Source organism: Papaver somniferum, chromosome 1 (assembly GCF_003573695.1).
Source record: "Papaver somniferum cultivar HN1 chromosome 1, ASM357369v1, whole genome shotgun sequence".
NCBI lineage: Eukaryota > Viridiplantae > Streptophyta > Magnoliopsida > Ranunculales > Papaveraceae > Papaver > Papaver somniferum.
Genome location: NC_039358.1, coordinates 9,477,613 through 9,495,062, shown reverse-complemented (window position 1 = coordinate 9,495,062; position 17,450 = coordinate 9,477,613). Strand labels below are relative to the sequence as shown.

Below are 17,450 nucleotides of genomic sequence, written 5' to 3'. Positions count from 1 at the left end.
TTTAGGATGGTTTTAAAAGGAAGGGGGCTTACAAGTTTCCCAGCAGCGCACATTTAAATTTGCTCTAGATGAGTCATATATTGACGAAGTAGTTCCTTTGGATGTCTGCCAGGTAGTACTAGGTAGTCCTTACATATGGGATATAGATGCAACAACTCTACACATGAGGAAACAAAAGTATACCTTTACCAAAGATGGGGAAATTTTTGTGATTCGGGCTATAGGTTCTCCTCTTGAGGGAGCAAGATTGATCACATCCACTCAGGCTAAACGGTTGGTGAATGCTAGCACAAAATTCATTTTCCTTGTGATTCGTTCTCTTGAAGAGGAGTCGAGTAGAGTATGTTTAGTAGCCTTGACTTCTCAACAAGAAGGCGACCTAGAAAGGTTGAACTTGAAGTACAAGGATTTATTTTCAGATTTCACAAGATTACCGCCAAAGAGGAGTGTGGAGCATGAGATCATGTTGACCGGGGAGAGTTCTCTGCCTAATATAGGTCTTTATTGCACGATCATAGAGGAATCTGATGAGATCAAGAAACAAGTCCAAGAACTCCTAGAATTAGGAATGATTGTGCCAAGTGGATCAGCGGTGTTGTTGGAGCCAAAGTAAGATGGAGGCTGGTGTATGTGTATTGATTATAGAGCATTGAACAAGATCACAATCAAGAATCGTTACCCTTTACCTAGGATAGACGACATGATGGATCAGTTGACAAAAAGCTCGAGTCTTTACAAAGTTAGATTTAAAATTCGGATACCAATAAATGAGAATCCGAGAAGATGATACATGGAAGACTTCTTTCAAAACCAAACAAGGCTTGTTCGAATGGTTGGTGATGCCTTTTGGTTTGTGTAACGCTCCAGCGACGTTTATGCATTTGATGAATGATTTGTTACGAACTTTTATAGAAGATTTTGTGATTGCTTACTTGGATGATATCCTATAATATACAACAGAACTTGGGAAGAGCATCTCGTTCACGTTGAGAATGTGTTTAAAGTGTTACATGAAGGCCAGATGAAGTTGAACGCAAAGAAGTGTGAGTTTGGAAATGAGGAGTTGGTGTACCTTGGATTCATTTTTGGTAGTGTACAACGTAAGATTGTTCCAAGGAAGGTTGAAGTGATCACTAAGTGGCCTAGACCTAGTACTGTAACTGAAATTAGGAGTTTCTTAGGAGCTTGCATATACTTGCGTAAGTTTATCCGACATTTTTCGAATATTGCGGGACCATTACATGGTTTGACGGGAGTTAAGGAAAAGTTTGAATGGCAGCAAACCCATGAAGAAATTTTTCAGTTACTAAAAAGGAAGATTTCAGAAGCACCAGTGTTGGCATTGCCTAACTTACAGCGTACTTTTGAAGTTGAGACCGACACTTCTAACTATGCATTGGGAGGAGTGTTGTTACAAGATGGTAAACCATTGGAGTACCATTCAGAATTGTTCTCAGGTGCTATTAAGAACTACACACCTTATGACAAAGAGTTTTATGCTTTATATCAATGTATCAAGCACTGGCGAGTGTATGTCTTAGGTAAAGAAGTAGTGGTACATTCAGATCACAAACCTTTGGAGTATCTACACGCACAGACGAAGCTACAACAAGACCGACACATGAAGTGGATGTCTTACTTGATGAGTTTCAACATTCTCATTAAGTACAAGAAGGTAGTAACAAACAAGTTGGCTGATATGTTGTCTCGTCAACCAGTCCGAGCATTAATGGTGGCCATGAGAATTCAGTCGATTATTCCTCAAGAGTATGCAGAGTCATATGCATCTAGCAAAGATTTCAAGAAGGTGTTAGAAGGTGTAAAGAGTGGTTTGAAAGGCTAATTTGAAATCCGAGATGGATTTTTATACAAGTGTCAGTTACTTTGCATTCCATAAGATGGAGATCGTTTAGAATAGTTGAGAGAGGCACACACATCCCGAGTTTCTGGACACTTTGGGATGAATAAAACTCTTCTTAACCTTCGTCGTTATTTAGAGGGTGTAAGTTGTGTAGCACATCTAAACCTTACAACAAAAAACGTGGGTTATGTCCACCATTACCAGTACTATCCAAACCTTGGGATAGTATTTCTATGGATTTTTTTGGGGGATTACCGAAGACCAAGTCTGGTTATGATTACTCGTTCGTTGTGGTCGACCGATTCAGCAAGATGATTGCATTAATTCCATGTACAAAGACGGTAACGGGAGACGGTGCAACAAAGCTCTTCTTTGAGCATGTGTGGAAGCATTTTGGTTTACCTACTTCGATTATTTATGATAGGGATAGTCGATTCCTTAGCCACTTTTGGGATTCTTTATGGAAGATGATGGACACTAGGTTGAAGAAGAGTACAACTTTTCATCCACAAACAGACGGGCAAACAGAAGTGGTCAACATGACTATGGTTCACATGTTAAGGGGATATAATTCTAAGCATCCTAAAATGTGGGATGAGAGTTTACCATATCTACAGTTCGCTTTTAATAGAGCAGTTCACAGTTCTTCGGGAAAATCTCCTTTCGAGACATGTTATGGTTACTTACCACCTAGTCCTTTCGATCTAGTATTTTCTAGTGACACCTCAATGGGGGGGGAAGGAAGGAAGTGAACGAAAAAGGGCACAAAAGTTCTTGGAGAAGATATCACAGATACACGCAACTGTTGAAGCATAATTAAAGAAGTCACGGGACAAATACAAATCAAATCATGACAAGCATCTCGTGCCTTGTAATTTCGGTGTTGGTGACTTGGTATGGTTAAAATTAGGTAAGGAACGACTGAAGGGGGAAGGTAAGAAGTTCAAGCCATTGAGGTATGGACCGTTTCGTATTCTCGATCATATTGGTGACAATGCCTTTCGTCTGGATCTGCCACCTTATCTAGGAATGTACTCGGTTATAATTGCCGAATACTTGAAGTTGTTTGAACCATTATTACTTGATGATGACGGCAATGACACTATGATCTTACCACGAGCAGAAGACTTATGGTTGATAGAGAGGAACCACTCAAGTAAGACTGCATATTGGAGCGAAGAGTGACTAAAACACGACAAGGAGAGAAATAAGCTTTTCTAATTGGATGTAAATGTCAAGTTCCTAGCAAGGCCAAGTGGTATAACAAGGAAAAAGGGACTCTCGAGTTCCCTAACCCTCATTTTTAACTCTCACAGGAGTTCAAGTTCTTAAAAGGGGGACCCATGATACAGGTGTATCCGCACTCCTTTAGGGAACTTAGTTAACCTCAAGCTAAGTTGAAGGAAGAATCCTATTATAGGCGGGAATCTTTGTTTAGGCAGAATTCCTAGTTAGGGAAGAGTTTTGTTTTAGGCAATACTCTTAGTTTAGGAAATAGATTCCTAATAGAAGTCCTTGGTCGGCTGAGTACGATGGAGGCTATAAATAGAGGGCTTTGGCTAATAACTAAACACAGATACTAGACACAGAAAACCAAGAAGAAGCTTGGAACAATATTTGTGCAAGCTTAGCAAACAGTTTAAGGTTAATCCACTATTTGGAGAAGATTGTGAATGTAACAAAGAGAGAATTTTAATCGTTTTCTTGTTCATAATCTAGAGAAGATAATTTTCTTCGAATTACTACTTGTGTTCTGTTTTCTAAGTTTCTCGTCTATTATTATTCTGAATTCCTCCTTTATAGTAATAGCTACCAAAATATAGAGATCAATATATACCAATGATGGTGTTGGTGGTGGCACTGAGATTGCAGATGTGGTATTGTTAATGCTGGTGGTTTCTGTCATGAAATGGGGGATGAAGTAATTCATATATGCTGCCAAGAACAAGAATGCGCTTCTGAAGAAATTGAAACTAGGATCTCTGGTGGATTTGAATATGTGTTCGAGATGATTAACATATGGAGCTATTAATGTTGTATTGCAGTGCAGGTGGTACAAGTTGATAGTTACGGTGGTGACTGCTGCTGCTGCTACCATGATAGCGAATACGAGAAAGGGATTTGGCAGAGGTCGAGAGATGGACATAGGAGAAACCAGTTGAGACCCTGGTTGTTTCAGAACTTCCATTGATGAGAATAATGCATGGGAGTCTCGTGATGATTGCTGGGTTCGAATAGAAGCAAACGGAGCTGTAGTTTGGTCTTAGTATAACAGGTTCGTGAAGTTGGCAGTGATGAGAAACTGATGTTGTTGCCACAGTTGTGAATGCTCGGTGATAGTAAACTAATGATGTTGTTTGGCCGTTTTTTAATGGTGAAGAGCAATTGCAGCTGGAGGTGGATAATGGTAGATGGCTAGGGTCTCAAACTAAAGATGACATGTTAGTGATGCAGTTTGTTGTGATCGTGGTGATGGCAGAGAATAATGAGAAGAATTCGTCGGTGATATGTGGGTTAGAGTTTGTCCAGAGTTCGTGGTATTTTGGGTTCTGTTGTGTTAATGGTCTTGCTGCCGTAACCAATGAGTGAAAAGTGAGTCTTAGATTCAAGACAGTGGAGAAAGATGGGATAGTAGTGATGATCGGTGATTTGATAAAAGAATGGGATGGCAGCGAATGTGATGTTGTGGTCTGTGAGTTATGGCAAACTGTTGAACAAGAAAGAAGAAGTTGAGAGATGGAAGGTAGAGCTCGAGTTTTCTACCATTAATGGAGCTGCTAACGTTGATCGATGATGCTGAGAGTTTTCTGGTGACGTTGCCTAACCGGAGATGATCGCAGGTGAAGCTACGGTTGGGATATAAACTCAGGTTAGTTTATGCTGTAGAAACCACACCGTGGGCAAAGTCAGGAAGCCTTACGGTTGAAAACTCACCATAGAGAGTGAGGAGAGATTGTGCTGTCAGTTTTGAAAGACTGACAAGCCATTGACTGTTAATTAAGGAATTGGCCTAGTTTTCTCCAGTTTTGACGCAAGCCCATTTGGATGGTTCTCTCGATTTTTTTTCCGGCCAAGACTTGGACATGAACGGTATTTGGAATTTTGGCGAGCTTGGCAACCCTTTGGCACGGGGTGTGATGAACGGGACACAATTCTTAAGGAGGTACACTTTCCTATCTTAGCTAGGTTTCCTAGTTTCTTCAAGAAGAGGTTACAGAACTCTATATATAGGGAAGATTAGATACAATTTAGGATATTTTCTTCTCACCATTCCCCCCCCCCCCCCCTCCCCCCATTTAAGGTGGAGAACTATCTCTTTTCTATATTCTTTTGATTGTTAAGGATGAATTCAAAGCTCTAATTGTGAAGCTCAATTATTTCCAAGTTCATTTCTAGTTTTAAAGAACTATCTCTTTTCTATATTCTTTTAATCGTTAAGGATGAATTCAAAGTTCTAATTGTGAAGCTCAATTATTTACAAGTTTATTTCGAGTTTTAAAGTTAATCATTGTGGATTGTTTTTACCATATTGAAGGTTTATGATTGATTCTTAGATTGATTTGGATGCGCAACTAGATTAGTCTATTAATCATTCGAATGCTAGTAGAGATTTGAACGATACGTAAATTCCGTTTATTTACTACACAAGTAGAAATCGCGAGACCTTACGGAGGGATTCTGTAGAGAAATTGCGAGTAAAGACAACACCAGTAAGTGGACCGAGCATACCGAGTTTAACTGCTGGGATCAAACCTAAATTCACAAACCCTAAAGCATTCGATTGAGTTACACCTTGTAAGCATACCTCAGACGGCTCAGTTGGATAGAATCTGGTAGCCGAGCGCTTCCGTATCCAGTTACAGCAGGAATTCTGGGGATAGCTAAGCGTACCTTCTATTGTACGGTTGGTGAAAATTGATTCTAACAAGAGATAAATGGGTAGATTGTTGAGTTAACGGTTGGCGAAGGATTTCTTAATTATCATCATATTTTTCTTATTATCTTTTTTATTCTTCTTTATATCAACCAACTACCCTTAATTTATATTCTCGCTAATTTAGATAACATATCACTTGCATTACTCCTCGTGGGAACGATCCTTACTACCGCTTTATTACTTGTTAATTAGTGAGAAACATGTTATTATTTTGTTGAGTAAACGACACTCATCAAATATGAGGTAAATAACCATTATCTTCTTATGATTATTTGATAAAGCAACCCAAAAGTTTAGATATGAAATCCTCTAGATCAAAAAGTCACAAAATCATAAAAACATAAGCCACTATGAGACCGAGCCTTAGTTAATCAAAACTGAAATTTATCTCATACTCAAGAAAAGCAAAGAGATATTAAATTGGAACAAGCAGTGCAATCACAACTATCAAAATAATGACACAAGGATTTATAAATAAAAACTTATCATTCATATTTTATTGATATTTACAGAAATATTGACTATAATCGACAAACGATTAGTTTATTCAATAGAGTCATCTCCTTAGAGATCATCTTCAAGATCCTCAAATATTTTAGGACATTTATCTATAGAAAATTAAAACTTGACTAGACGTTAAAAATTCTAATTCTTTGTAAAATCGTTTATTAACATTTGAAATCATACACAATTCAATATGAAAAAACAAAACATAGACATACAAATTAGAATATGGTTAGCTGCGAATCATTCATGAGAGACGTTCTTCCGAATTTTTTCAGTTTTATCCTAAAGCTAATTCAGGTGATAGAACGATTCAAAAGGACCTCAAACACTTTTAAGATTTAAAACATTGTAAATTTAATCAAATGCAGTTTTTATAAATAAAAAAATTAATAAAACAAACCTAAACCATGTATCTCTCCTAATTATTGTCAAAATTAAGAAACTAATCAAGTCTTTAGTAGAGTATCATATTTATTTATACATTTCAAAATAAATAAAAATAAATACTTATCTATACTTTAGCATCAATATCTGGCTTGAAACAAAATCCCCAAACTATTCTCAAGTTATCATCGTCAAAATCTGGTACAAGCTCAGACCAAGTATTCTTCTTTATGTTATATAACAATATTTGGTGGAAGATATTATCATGCGTGGAGTTGATACAAACCATTATATAATCGTCATGACCAGCACAAATGAGATGAGCTTCAATGTCGTACTCTTGACACATGTTTGATGGCATTGCTGAAGTATGCTTCCATTCTCTTGACTCATCGACGAATTCCCAGATGCATAATGTTCTTCTCGGAATTTCAACATGAGAAGTTGACGTAGATATACCAACTAATGGTTCCATAAGTACCACAAGATAAACTTTTCCACAACATACATCCATGTCTATTGCTACAAATTCTCGTCCTAGTAATCTTGGGTACTTACATATTGTATATTTTAGGGTATCAAAACAAAGTATAATTCCCTTTAAGATGATGAAATAAACCAATATTTGTCCTTCTTTACCCAAACTAGTCACACCTTTGAATTGTACAAGATCATTATCATCATTAAGCACTTATCTCTGTAATAATGACATCGATTCATATATTTGTTTTAGGTTATTTAACGGTAATTGAATCCAGTTACCTTCCTTATCTTCTGATGAAAAAAAGTTCGTACCCAAATCTGGCCATACGCCATGAACTATAAAAACCTTGTAATTAGAGCCTAGTGCATGAATTGCGATTCCTCTAACATATTCTTTTTTAGTCACCAAAAATTTAGGTAAGCTTCTAACTAACCCACGAAATGGATTATAAACAATCAAGTTTTCAATTTCACTTGGACCAAAAAAACATACTAATCCACCAGATGAAGCAAATGGATGGCCTAATTTTCCGCCAAGTTCAGTAGGTATCCGAAAATTATCAATGAAACATGGTCGGCGATAATCAGAAACTTCCAGATCGTAAAAAAGGCAATTGCTATTTGCTACATCAAATATTATAAACCATGGTGGTCGTTTCGAGACGATAGAAAAGGTTGGAGAATGAATTACTGAATTCCATCTCTTACTAACAAACTGACAGTGAGCAAAGATTTCAGATATGGGAATTAGTAAAAATAGTCTTTCTACCATAGCATCATCTAATTTCTCCCAAGGATTAGACGTGGATATAGTTTCTGCATCAACATGCATTGCATGTGGTTGTTTCATAAACATAATTAATAATTACTTTGCATAAAATAAATACAATATTCCAACACAATTTTATATATGCATTAATTGGTTATTTCATTTGCTTTAATTGATAAGTGGAAAAAGTATAATACGATTCACATTTTTTTATTACATATATGGTTGATTCATTAAGAGTAATTATTAATAGAATATAAGTACCAATAAGAACAGATATGATTGTATTGTGTAAACTTTTAACAACGCAAATTTTGAGAAAGGAACGAGAATTTAAAATTTATGTGTATCATTATGTTGACATTTAAAAGAATTTTCCAAATATATAAAGAGGTTATGCATCTATAATATCGTATTTACAATATACTATTTTGTGACATGCCGAAAATCTCTTTTTATTTATAGTAATCTGATAGAAACATAAATAAAAATGTAAGTGGAAACTAAGATAAATGACCACCAAAAACGAATAAAATCTATGATTTAAGCAGAAATCAGAAGAAAGAAAAAAGACAAATCATTTTATATGTAGAAAATAACTACAAATTTATTTAAGTTTTCATGTATATATCAATTGACCAATGTTTAATTCATGTTTGCAGGAGTCACATTTTTTGTGTAGTAATTTCTTTTTCGCAACCAATAAAAGTCTTTTTTGATAGAGTAAAAAAATAAAGAGACAAAGAAAAATATCAATTAACCGACGTTTGTTGTACTAACATATATGCATATACCTGTGAATCTTCGATCTCTGAGATAGAAACTTTAGACTCATTAGATTCTTCCTTATCGGTGATTGATAAATGTTCGTCCATCGCAGAAGAGGAGGCAATGAAGACCAGAATTTTTGAAGTCCTCGATAAGTCTAAACTCAAAATTTTATTAGATTTTGCAAGTTCTACCTTATTTGTGTGCGTAACTGCTTGACTACAGAGTTTTGTTTAGATGAACTGACCATGATGACATGATCGTCGTAGACTTTTATAGGTAATCAGACGGTATTATTGAGGTAGCCAAACAAAATGTCTAAAAGACTTTTATGAATGAATGGCGGTTCTAACAAAAATGTCAGAAAGATGCCTGAGTGATTTAATCTGGAAAAGAAAGAGTGATTTTAACAAAGTAATGCAGAAGCTAGCGTAATAAATTTAGACTATTTATTGACACATATTTTATCCAGGAAATCCTGCCACAATATTCTCGATAGACGTAGAAGATTACTAATTCGGTTAAATATGATGCGACAGTAGGCTTAACGGAACCAGGGTTGACAATGATATTTTTTCTTCCTAAAAAGTATATCAAATTTTTTATCATGAGTATATATAACTTGTAATGATCCGACCTATAATATCCCCACTTAGCCACCGCGGTCATCCGGCGATAGCTTTCCGGGTCATCTACCTGGATTAGTCCCACCCGAGCACGTTTAAGAACAAAGTTTTTTGTAACTTTGGAGCCAATTGTGCTGAAAAGGCCTCAATATTTATTTAGGATATACTATTACTTATATTCCACTCGGGCGCCAACCACTACTGAATGTTGGATATTACAATCTCACCCCCTGGATTGGAGTCGTTCGCGGTTTCCTGCTACTCATGAGACCAGTACCTGGACCAACCCATCCCACGTACTCTCTCATCCTGACCGCATTGTAGAATTTTTAACGGTCGCCGCTATGGTCATCCAACATCAGCTTCCGGAAAGTCATCCATCCCTGGACTATTCCAGTCCAAACAACTTAATTGTTGAGCTTTCTGCTATACTGGAGCCAATTGTGCTGAAAAATCCTACCTATTTGTTTAGGATATATCATTATTTATATTGTATTCGGCCAACATTGAATATTGGGTGTTACATAAACGAACGCTACAACACAAATAAATAAATTCATAAAGAGTTTTGCTGCCTCTTATGCCCATGCATGCAAGGATTTGTTATTTTGTTGGCTTTACCTCATGGTTGACGCTCTCAACGATTTACCTCTTTTTTTTTTAGAATATGCAAAATGTACATCTAAGTAATACAAAAGCTTGAGCATGCTTCAAGGTAAGAAAAGAAAAGCTTCCAAGTAAAATCTACAGGAAACCACTTTTTTTTTTGATAAACTGAAATTTTATTGGAAATTAACTGAAATTGTGGTCCTTTGCTAAAAGACCACAAATCAGTGGATCATAATCAACATAATCTTCAATGTTTACTATTGTTTCTCTAACAGTTTTAACTAAAGCATCAGATACTTGATTGTCATCTCGACTTACAAAAACAAACTCATAAAATGAAAAGCCAGAGATTAAATGTTTTATCTCTTTTATTAAATTTCCAGTCTCCCATTGAATAGTAGAGTGTTCCCACTGATGGACCGTATGACAAGATTCAACTTGAATTTGAGAATGATGTCTTTCCTTAGCCCAAGATAACGCTTCCCTTACTGCCATGCATTCCACTGCTTCAGGACTCAATGCTCCATCTCCACAGATTCCTTTGACTCCAATGCAAGTACCTGTATTATCACGCATAACCAAACCAGTGCCAAAACAATTAATGTCATGATCAAAAGGTCCATCTAAATTAATTTTAATGATTCCCTCTAAAGCAGTCTTCCATCTTGAAATATTCATACTAGTACTAACATCATTTAACTGAGAAGAAGAATCGTACAAATGAGACGCTAAGTGGTAGTGTATCTTATGCACAGAGGAATGAGGGTTAAGGGATACTCCCTGAAAGGTTATATCACACCTATCTTTCCACAAAATCCAGGCACCAATCAAAAGAGAAAATAACCATTTGTCTTATTTATCATTGTCAGAAGAAGAAAACCAGTTGTAACTCACTCTGAGACTGAGTTGCAATTTTCCTTGACTGCATCGATATTAATGTTAATACCTCTCCAGACTGCTCTGACATGTCTTCATATTCAAAGATTATATGTTCCATTGTTTCTTCAGGATGTCCACAAATATCACAGTGAGTATCTACCTCATTGGTTTATATGGCTCTCTTACTCTTTGTCAGGATGATACCTATGATATATTTCCATGCAAACAACTTGATTATGTGAGCCACCTTACATCTCCATAATGCCTTCCAAACGTTGGGGTGAAGTGTAACCCTATTAACTTGCACCTCTCTGTTACTGTAAGTTAGCATCTTGTAGGTACTTTTAACTGAGAAATTAATTTCCATCACCAGCCGGCATCCATATCATGATATATTATTTATTGTTATCTATGAAAAGAGTCTGAATTCTTGAAGAAGTGTTGGAATCAAATAGTTAATTTAACAAACTTATATTCCAAAGATTTGAGTCAGGAAGATATAATTCAGCAACATGTTCATAAAACCTGTGAAAGTCATAAATAGGAATAGGTGGATGAAGCATACCAGGTATCAATTTATTATCCTTCCATATTTTAGTTCTTCTCTCATTATTGATCTCCATGAAGTAATTTTTCTGAACCATTTCAAGGCCCTTTGTAATCCATTCCAAGTGTAAGAACAAATATTAGATAAAATATTCTGATGAATTAAGTCTCACTATTGAATATTTGCTCCCCAATACTTGAGACATTAAACTGCTTGAATCATTACAAGTTTTCCAAGCAAGTTTAGTGAGTAAGGCTAAGTTGAGTTTCTATAGGTCCCTGAAAGCAAGACCTCCAAAGTCCTTGGACTTACAGATATTGAGCCAAGCAATAGGGTTAACACCTCTATTACTATTATATCGCTAGAAAAACTTCCTCTCCATTATAGTCAGCTGCTGAATTAGGTTATTAGGTAGTTTAAAATTTCCCATCTGATAAACATGTACTGAGTTAAGTATATGTTTTATCATAGTACCTCTACCTGCTTGAGAAAGAGAAGTACTTGACCAAGAATAAAATCTATTTTCAAAGTTCTCTTTAATAGATTTCAAAGATTCTTGTTTTGAATGCCCAAGAACCAAAGGAGAGCCTAAATATTTCTCTTTATAGCTCATAATTTTAACCCCGAGAATTTGTGTTAAAGTAGCAGCTACTTAAGGCTTAGTTTTCTTACTGAAATAAATTGAAGATTTCTCAAAGTTGATAACTTGACCAGATTGAGAACTGAAATTGTGAAGAAACTCCAATAAATTATTTTCTGAAGAAAGATTAGCTTGAGTAAAGATCAAGCAATCATCTGCAAATAGCAAATGATTAATGGCTGGAGATAAAGCATCCACTTTAATGCCTTTGATAGACTTATCCTGTTGAGCATTTGTAAGTTGCCTTGAGAGATATTCAATTGCTAAGATAAAAATATAAGGAGAGAGAGGATCTCCTTGTATGATACCTCTGATGAGAGAGAAATCTTCACATGGAGAACCATTGAGGATAACTGATAAAGAAGTAGTACTAATACATTGAAATATGAGATCACAGAAATCATCCGAAAAACCAAAGTATCGAAATACCTTAATCAGAAAAGACCACTCCAATCTGTCAAAAACTTTTGACATATCAAGTTTTATAACCATCTAGGCAGTTTCTCCTCTTTTCTTCTTCATAGAACGAATATTTTTTGTGCAATAACTGTGTTATCACTTATCAGTCTGCCCGAAACATAAGCAACTTGAAATGGAGAGATAATTTTATCCATTAAAGATTTCATCCTATTAACCAAAACTTTGGAGATGATTTTATAGGAAGTGTTGCACAATCCAATAGGCATGTAGTCACTTGCACTTACAACTTTTTTATTTTTTGGAATTAAGAAGATGTAAGTCTTATTTGCTTGAGAATGAATTTGGTTTCAAAGAAAGTCTTCACAATTAAACATACATCCTCACCTATAATATTCCATTGGCTTTTATAGAAACCAGCTTGAAAACCTTCAGGACCAGGAGCACTCCAATTTTCCATGCTTTTTAAAGTGTTATATATCTCATCATTCGAAGGAATTCTTGTAAGCATCACATTATCTTCATCTGAAATCAGAGTGAGAATGATATTGTATAGACTTTCATCCAAAACTGGAGTAGAGGTGGTGCTGATAGTCTTGAGATGATGATTCAAGTAATAGAGATCTTTTCTCTAGTTTGCAACCACTTATCATCATAGTCTTGAAAAGCATCTATATTGTTTCTTGTCTTTCTCATGTTTCTAGAATGAAAATATTGGTTGTTATTGTCCATATCCTTTGTGAAGTTGTCTATTGACTTCTGTTGGTAGAATTCAGTCTTTATCTTGTGCCATTTGCTTAGTTCCCTGTTGATATTGATGATGTCATTATTTGTGCTTGCATCTAAAGGTTTCTCCTGTAATATATTTAGTTCCTTCTGCAGACTATCAACCTTTTGATTTATATTAATTACCAAAGTGTTCTCTGTTCCAGATAAATAATAATCTTCTTGTTGTGTGAAGTTTACTGACTAACTGATATGCAGGAGAACCATGAACACTAAAATTCCAAGTATTAGCAATGAAAGTGGAGCATGAATCATCATTTAACCGAGTTAGAAAAAACTTAAGTGGTTTCCAGCAACTAGGTGTTTATGGGTAAAACTGTTTCTGCTGGTTTTGGTAAATTTGGGTGTGTGGAAAATGCACTGCACGGGAGTACTTTAGATTCGAGAGATCAATCTGTACAATCCTGACCTAAACCAAGAAATGGCTGTTCCAGTCTTACTTCGGTCACAAAGTGAAGGAGAATGGTTGGTCTTAGGGAGGGAAGCGAGGAAGGTGTTGAGACCAGAATGGTTAACTCTGAAGGTGTGGATATTTTATGACTTGTATCAGAATGTGGAACTGGCTTGCCGAATGCAAGCTATCAGTTCTTTTGTGTTTTTCTGGATACTTGAGTGTTGTTCTCACCAAAACTTGTAGTTTTTTGATGGAAATAGGTAAAACCTATTTATACAAGTCATAATTGAATACACCCTGGTCTCATAGGAAGTGGGAGTGATTGAGTGGTGGAAGAGTGGAGTAACGTGTAACTTCCAGAAACCACGCCTCCACTATGAAGGAAGTGGGTTTGTTTACACCCACTACTTCTTGCCTCCAGTAACTGCCTTGTTTTCTTGAAACTTTCTTATGATGGACGTGTTGCATGCCGCACGTTGTAAACCGCTAGACCAATACCCTGATGAGCATCCCCCAGTTTGTGACATGTTTGATGTCTCGAGTGTTTTCGTGAAAAACGTGTAGCAGATTGCTACGTGTGGCAAGTCAAAGTCAAGAGACTTTCCATAGGAAAATAACATGTGATGATATTAGGCTTGCCTTGGCTGGCCGCCTAAAACTTGCCACAGGCCTGTCAATTCCATGGAGAATTTGGACGGCTGAGATTGTAGCTTATGAGAAAGGATGGCCATTGATTATGGCCACATCTTGTTGAATAGCAAAGTGGCTCCATTGGCATAGTGGCGCCTGGCATAGCCATGTCATAGCGGCATGCCAGTGGCGTAACCGTGGCAGCTGTTTTGGCATATTGGTGTTAGACCCAAATATGGCTCCGGCAACGTTGGCCATGTTGCCACATCAATCCCAATGCTCTGGGAAACGTTACTTGGCTTGGTTTGCGTAGCAAATTTGCCTAAATTAGGGTTTGGCGTGCCAAAACCCTAATTAGTGCATGTGGCATGTGGCCGTGGCGCATCGATGTTTTGTGAAAATGGTGCCATAGCCACGCCAAAGGAACCATTGCCAGGCCATCATATGGAAATGGCCACAGGAGCAAGGATTGCCACGGGTGGCTATGATATGGCGTCTTTATTTGGGTTTCCTGGGTCCCGCATTGCTCGTGGCATGTTATGGGGCCCGAAGTGGCATAATTTATGCCACAACTAGAAATTAGGCTTTCGACCATGCAAGGTCGTGTTTCTAGTTAGGACAACCACGTTGAAGTCTGTTATGGCGTTGGCCACGAACAGAAGATGGGTTGGCACGTAAGTGCATTATTTATGGTATGTTTCCACGTTCGGCATGCTTCTGTAGCAAAGTTGCACGTTCGGAACGTTGGGCATGCACGTTTGGCATGCCAGTTAGCGCATCGGCACAACTTTGGAAAGACAATTTGGTATAGGCGCAATTTTGCCTCTCTTTTTTAATACTGCGGCAGGTTTAGAGCAACCTGATTGGTCAAAAAAGAGAGGGTCGGACAAACACCGGCGTGGCCACACTTCTGGTGTGCGTGTGGTGGGTTTAGAGCTATGTAATTGCTCGGGGCCGGCAATAGAAACATGGAGCGTGGTCGGCCACATCCCGACTTTAAAATACGCTTGTGGCGCATTTAGAGCGACCTGATTGGTCGATGGGAAAGGGGGTCTGCAAGAGCAACATGGAGCGTGCCCAGCGGCCATAGGCGGTGCCTGTTGGAGCGGATTGGCCGGCTATGTGGCGTGGTCACGCCTCTTTTTTCGTTGCTCCTATTTGCCGCAGTTCCCCTTCATTTGTTGTTTTTTGATTTTGGGTAGGATTTTGAACCTATTAATCCATGGCGGATCAATTTCCTAGCTTGCCTAGTTTTAGTCTCGACCAGCAAGGTCTGATATACTGTGCGGGGAGTAAAACCTTAATTTTGCAAATTAATTGGGTTAGGATATATTCGTGAGTTATATCAAAATTGATTGAACTCTGCATAGAGTTCTTTAAATTTATTACCGGAGAGTAATATGCTTTCCTGTAGAGTTCTTTTATGCAAAGACCTTAACCTCGATACTTCGGGAAGTTCATGCTATTCTGCTGCGAGTGAACATTAATTGTCATGTCATATCAGTATTAAGGGATTAACCGGGGAATATAGCACAGAAAAGTATTCAGTGAGTCTTATATAAATGAATAATATAGGCAGGGCGCCGAAATTTACAGAACATCTGGGATTGTTGCTACATGCACCATTCTGGGTTAATTTCATGTGAATATATTGAATTTCCCAATAAATGCGCCAGTGAAGAGGTTGAACACTCATCACTATTACATGGTTTTGTATCTTTGTAGAGTGACAGCATATTAAATGCGGGAAATTTACAACCTTAACGCTGAACTAAAAACCACCATCAACATTAAGTCCCTTGCTTAGCACGTAACAGTGCCATTGTTGTGGGGTAAGCATGAGATGGTGACAGAGAAGGATGAAAAACCGAAAGGGCAAGATATGAGAAGATTACCAGGAAAATTCTATTGACCTTTGGAAAGAGGCATGAGCAGTCCGCAATTTTAATGTCGGAGCGCTTCTGTCTTGGCCACGGAGTACTGGTGCCATGTTGTGTTGGTGCAGCGAGCCTTGAATACAAAGACGAGTGTTGAGGTGGTGGATCCGTCAACACTATAATTTATTGAGGGAGTATGCATGAAAACACAGTAGTGAGTATTGAGGAATTTTTACGTCTCAACACTAAAAGGAGGATGTGTTGAGGCAGTATGCCTGACAACAGAGTAGTAAGTGCTGAGGAATTTTCACGTCTCAACACTAAGAGGAAGGATGTGTTAAGGAAGTATGCCTTGCAACATAGTGGTGAGATTTGAGGAATTTGAACGTCTCAACACCAAGAGGAAAAATGTGTTAAGGCAGTTTACCTGGCAACATAGTGGTAAGTGTTGAGGAATTTGAACGCCTCAACACTAAGATGAAAAAATGTGTTGAGGAAATTTGCCTAGCAACACAGTAGTGAGTGTTGAGGAATTTTCACGTCTCAACACTAAGAGGAATTATGAGTTGAGGCAATTTTCCTGGAAACACCGTGGTGAGTGTTGAGGAATTTGAACGTCTCAACACTAAGAGGAAAAATGTGTTGAGGCAGTATGCTTGACAAAAAAATAGTGGTGTTGAGGAAGTTGCACGTCTCAACACCAAAAGGAGGGTGTGCTGAGGCAGCATGCCTGGCAACACAATAGTGGTGTTGAGGAATTTGCATGTCTCAACACCAAGAGGAGGGTGTGCTGAGGCAGCATGCCTGGCAACACAATAGTGGTGTTGAGGAATTTGCACGTCTCAACACCAAGAGAAGGGGTTTGTTTAGGCAGCATGACTGGCAACACAGTAGTGAGTGTTGAGGAATTTTCATGTCTCAACACTAAGAAAAAAATGTGTTGAGGCAGTTTTCCTGGCAACACAGTAGTGAGTGTTGAGGAATTTACACGTCTGAACACTCAGAGGAAAGGTATGTTGAGGAAGCATGCCTGGCAACACAGTAGTGAGTGTTGAGGAATTTACACGTCTCAACACTAAGAGGAAGGATGTGTTGAGGAAGCATGCCTATCAACACAGTAGTCATTGTTGAGGAATTTACACGTCTCAACACGAAGAGGAAATGTGTGTTGAGGCAGCACGCCTGGCAACACAGTAGTGAGTGTTGAGAAATTTACACGTCTCAACACTAAGAGGAAGGATGTGTTGAGGAAGCATGCCTAGCAACACAGTAGTGAGTGTTGAGGAATTTACACGTCTCAACACTAAGAGGAAAGGTGTGTTGAGGCAGCATGCCT

The 17,450-nt window shown here is 37.7% G+C and overlaps 2 protein-coding genes across 2 annotated transcripts; both read right to left on the bottom strand.

Moving 5' to 3' along the window:
* Window positions 1–6,816: 6,816 nt before the first annotated feature.
* Window positions 6,817–8,004, bottom strand: LOC113344537. The gene is made up of 2 exons (XM_026588744.1): window positions 7,452–8,004; window positions 6,817–7,343 (listed from the first exon to the last, which is right to left on the bottom strand). The coding sequence occupies exons 1-2, from the start codon at window positions 8,002–8,004 to the stop codon at window positions 6,817–6,819; spliced, it is 1,080 nt and encodes a 359-aa protein (XP_026444529.1).
* Window positions 8,005–12,022: 4,018 nt separating this feature from the next.
* LOC113343678 (uncharacterized mitochondrial protein AtMg01250-like) lies at window positions 12,023–12,502 on the bottom strand. Its single transcript, XM_026588041.1, has one exon. It carries the CDS (start codon window positions 12,500–12,502, stop codon window positions 12,023–12,025), a length of 480 nt encoding a protein of 159 aa, XP_026443826.1.
* Between the last annotated feature and the right edge of the window lie 4,948 nt (window positions 12,503–17,450).

Excerpts from the sequence above, each read along its gene's own strand:
- LOC113343678 (XM_026588041.1), bottom strand. The coding sequence starts at position 12,502 with ATGGTTATAAAACTTGATATGTCAAAAGTTTTTGACAGATTGGAGTGG.
- LOC113344537 (XM_026588744.1), bottom strand. The coding sequence starts at position 8,004 with ATGCATGTTGATGCAGAAACTATATCCACGTCTAATCCTTGGGAGAAA. Across the intron at positions 7,344-7,451 it reads TTCATCAGAAGATAAGGAAG|GTGTGACTAGTTTGGGTAAA; the intron begins GTAACTGGATTC and ends TACAATTCAAAG.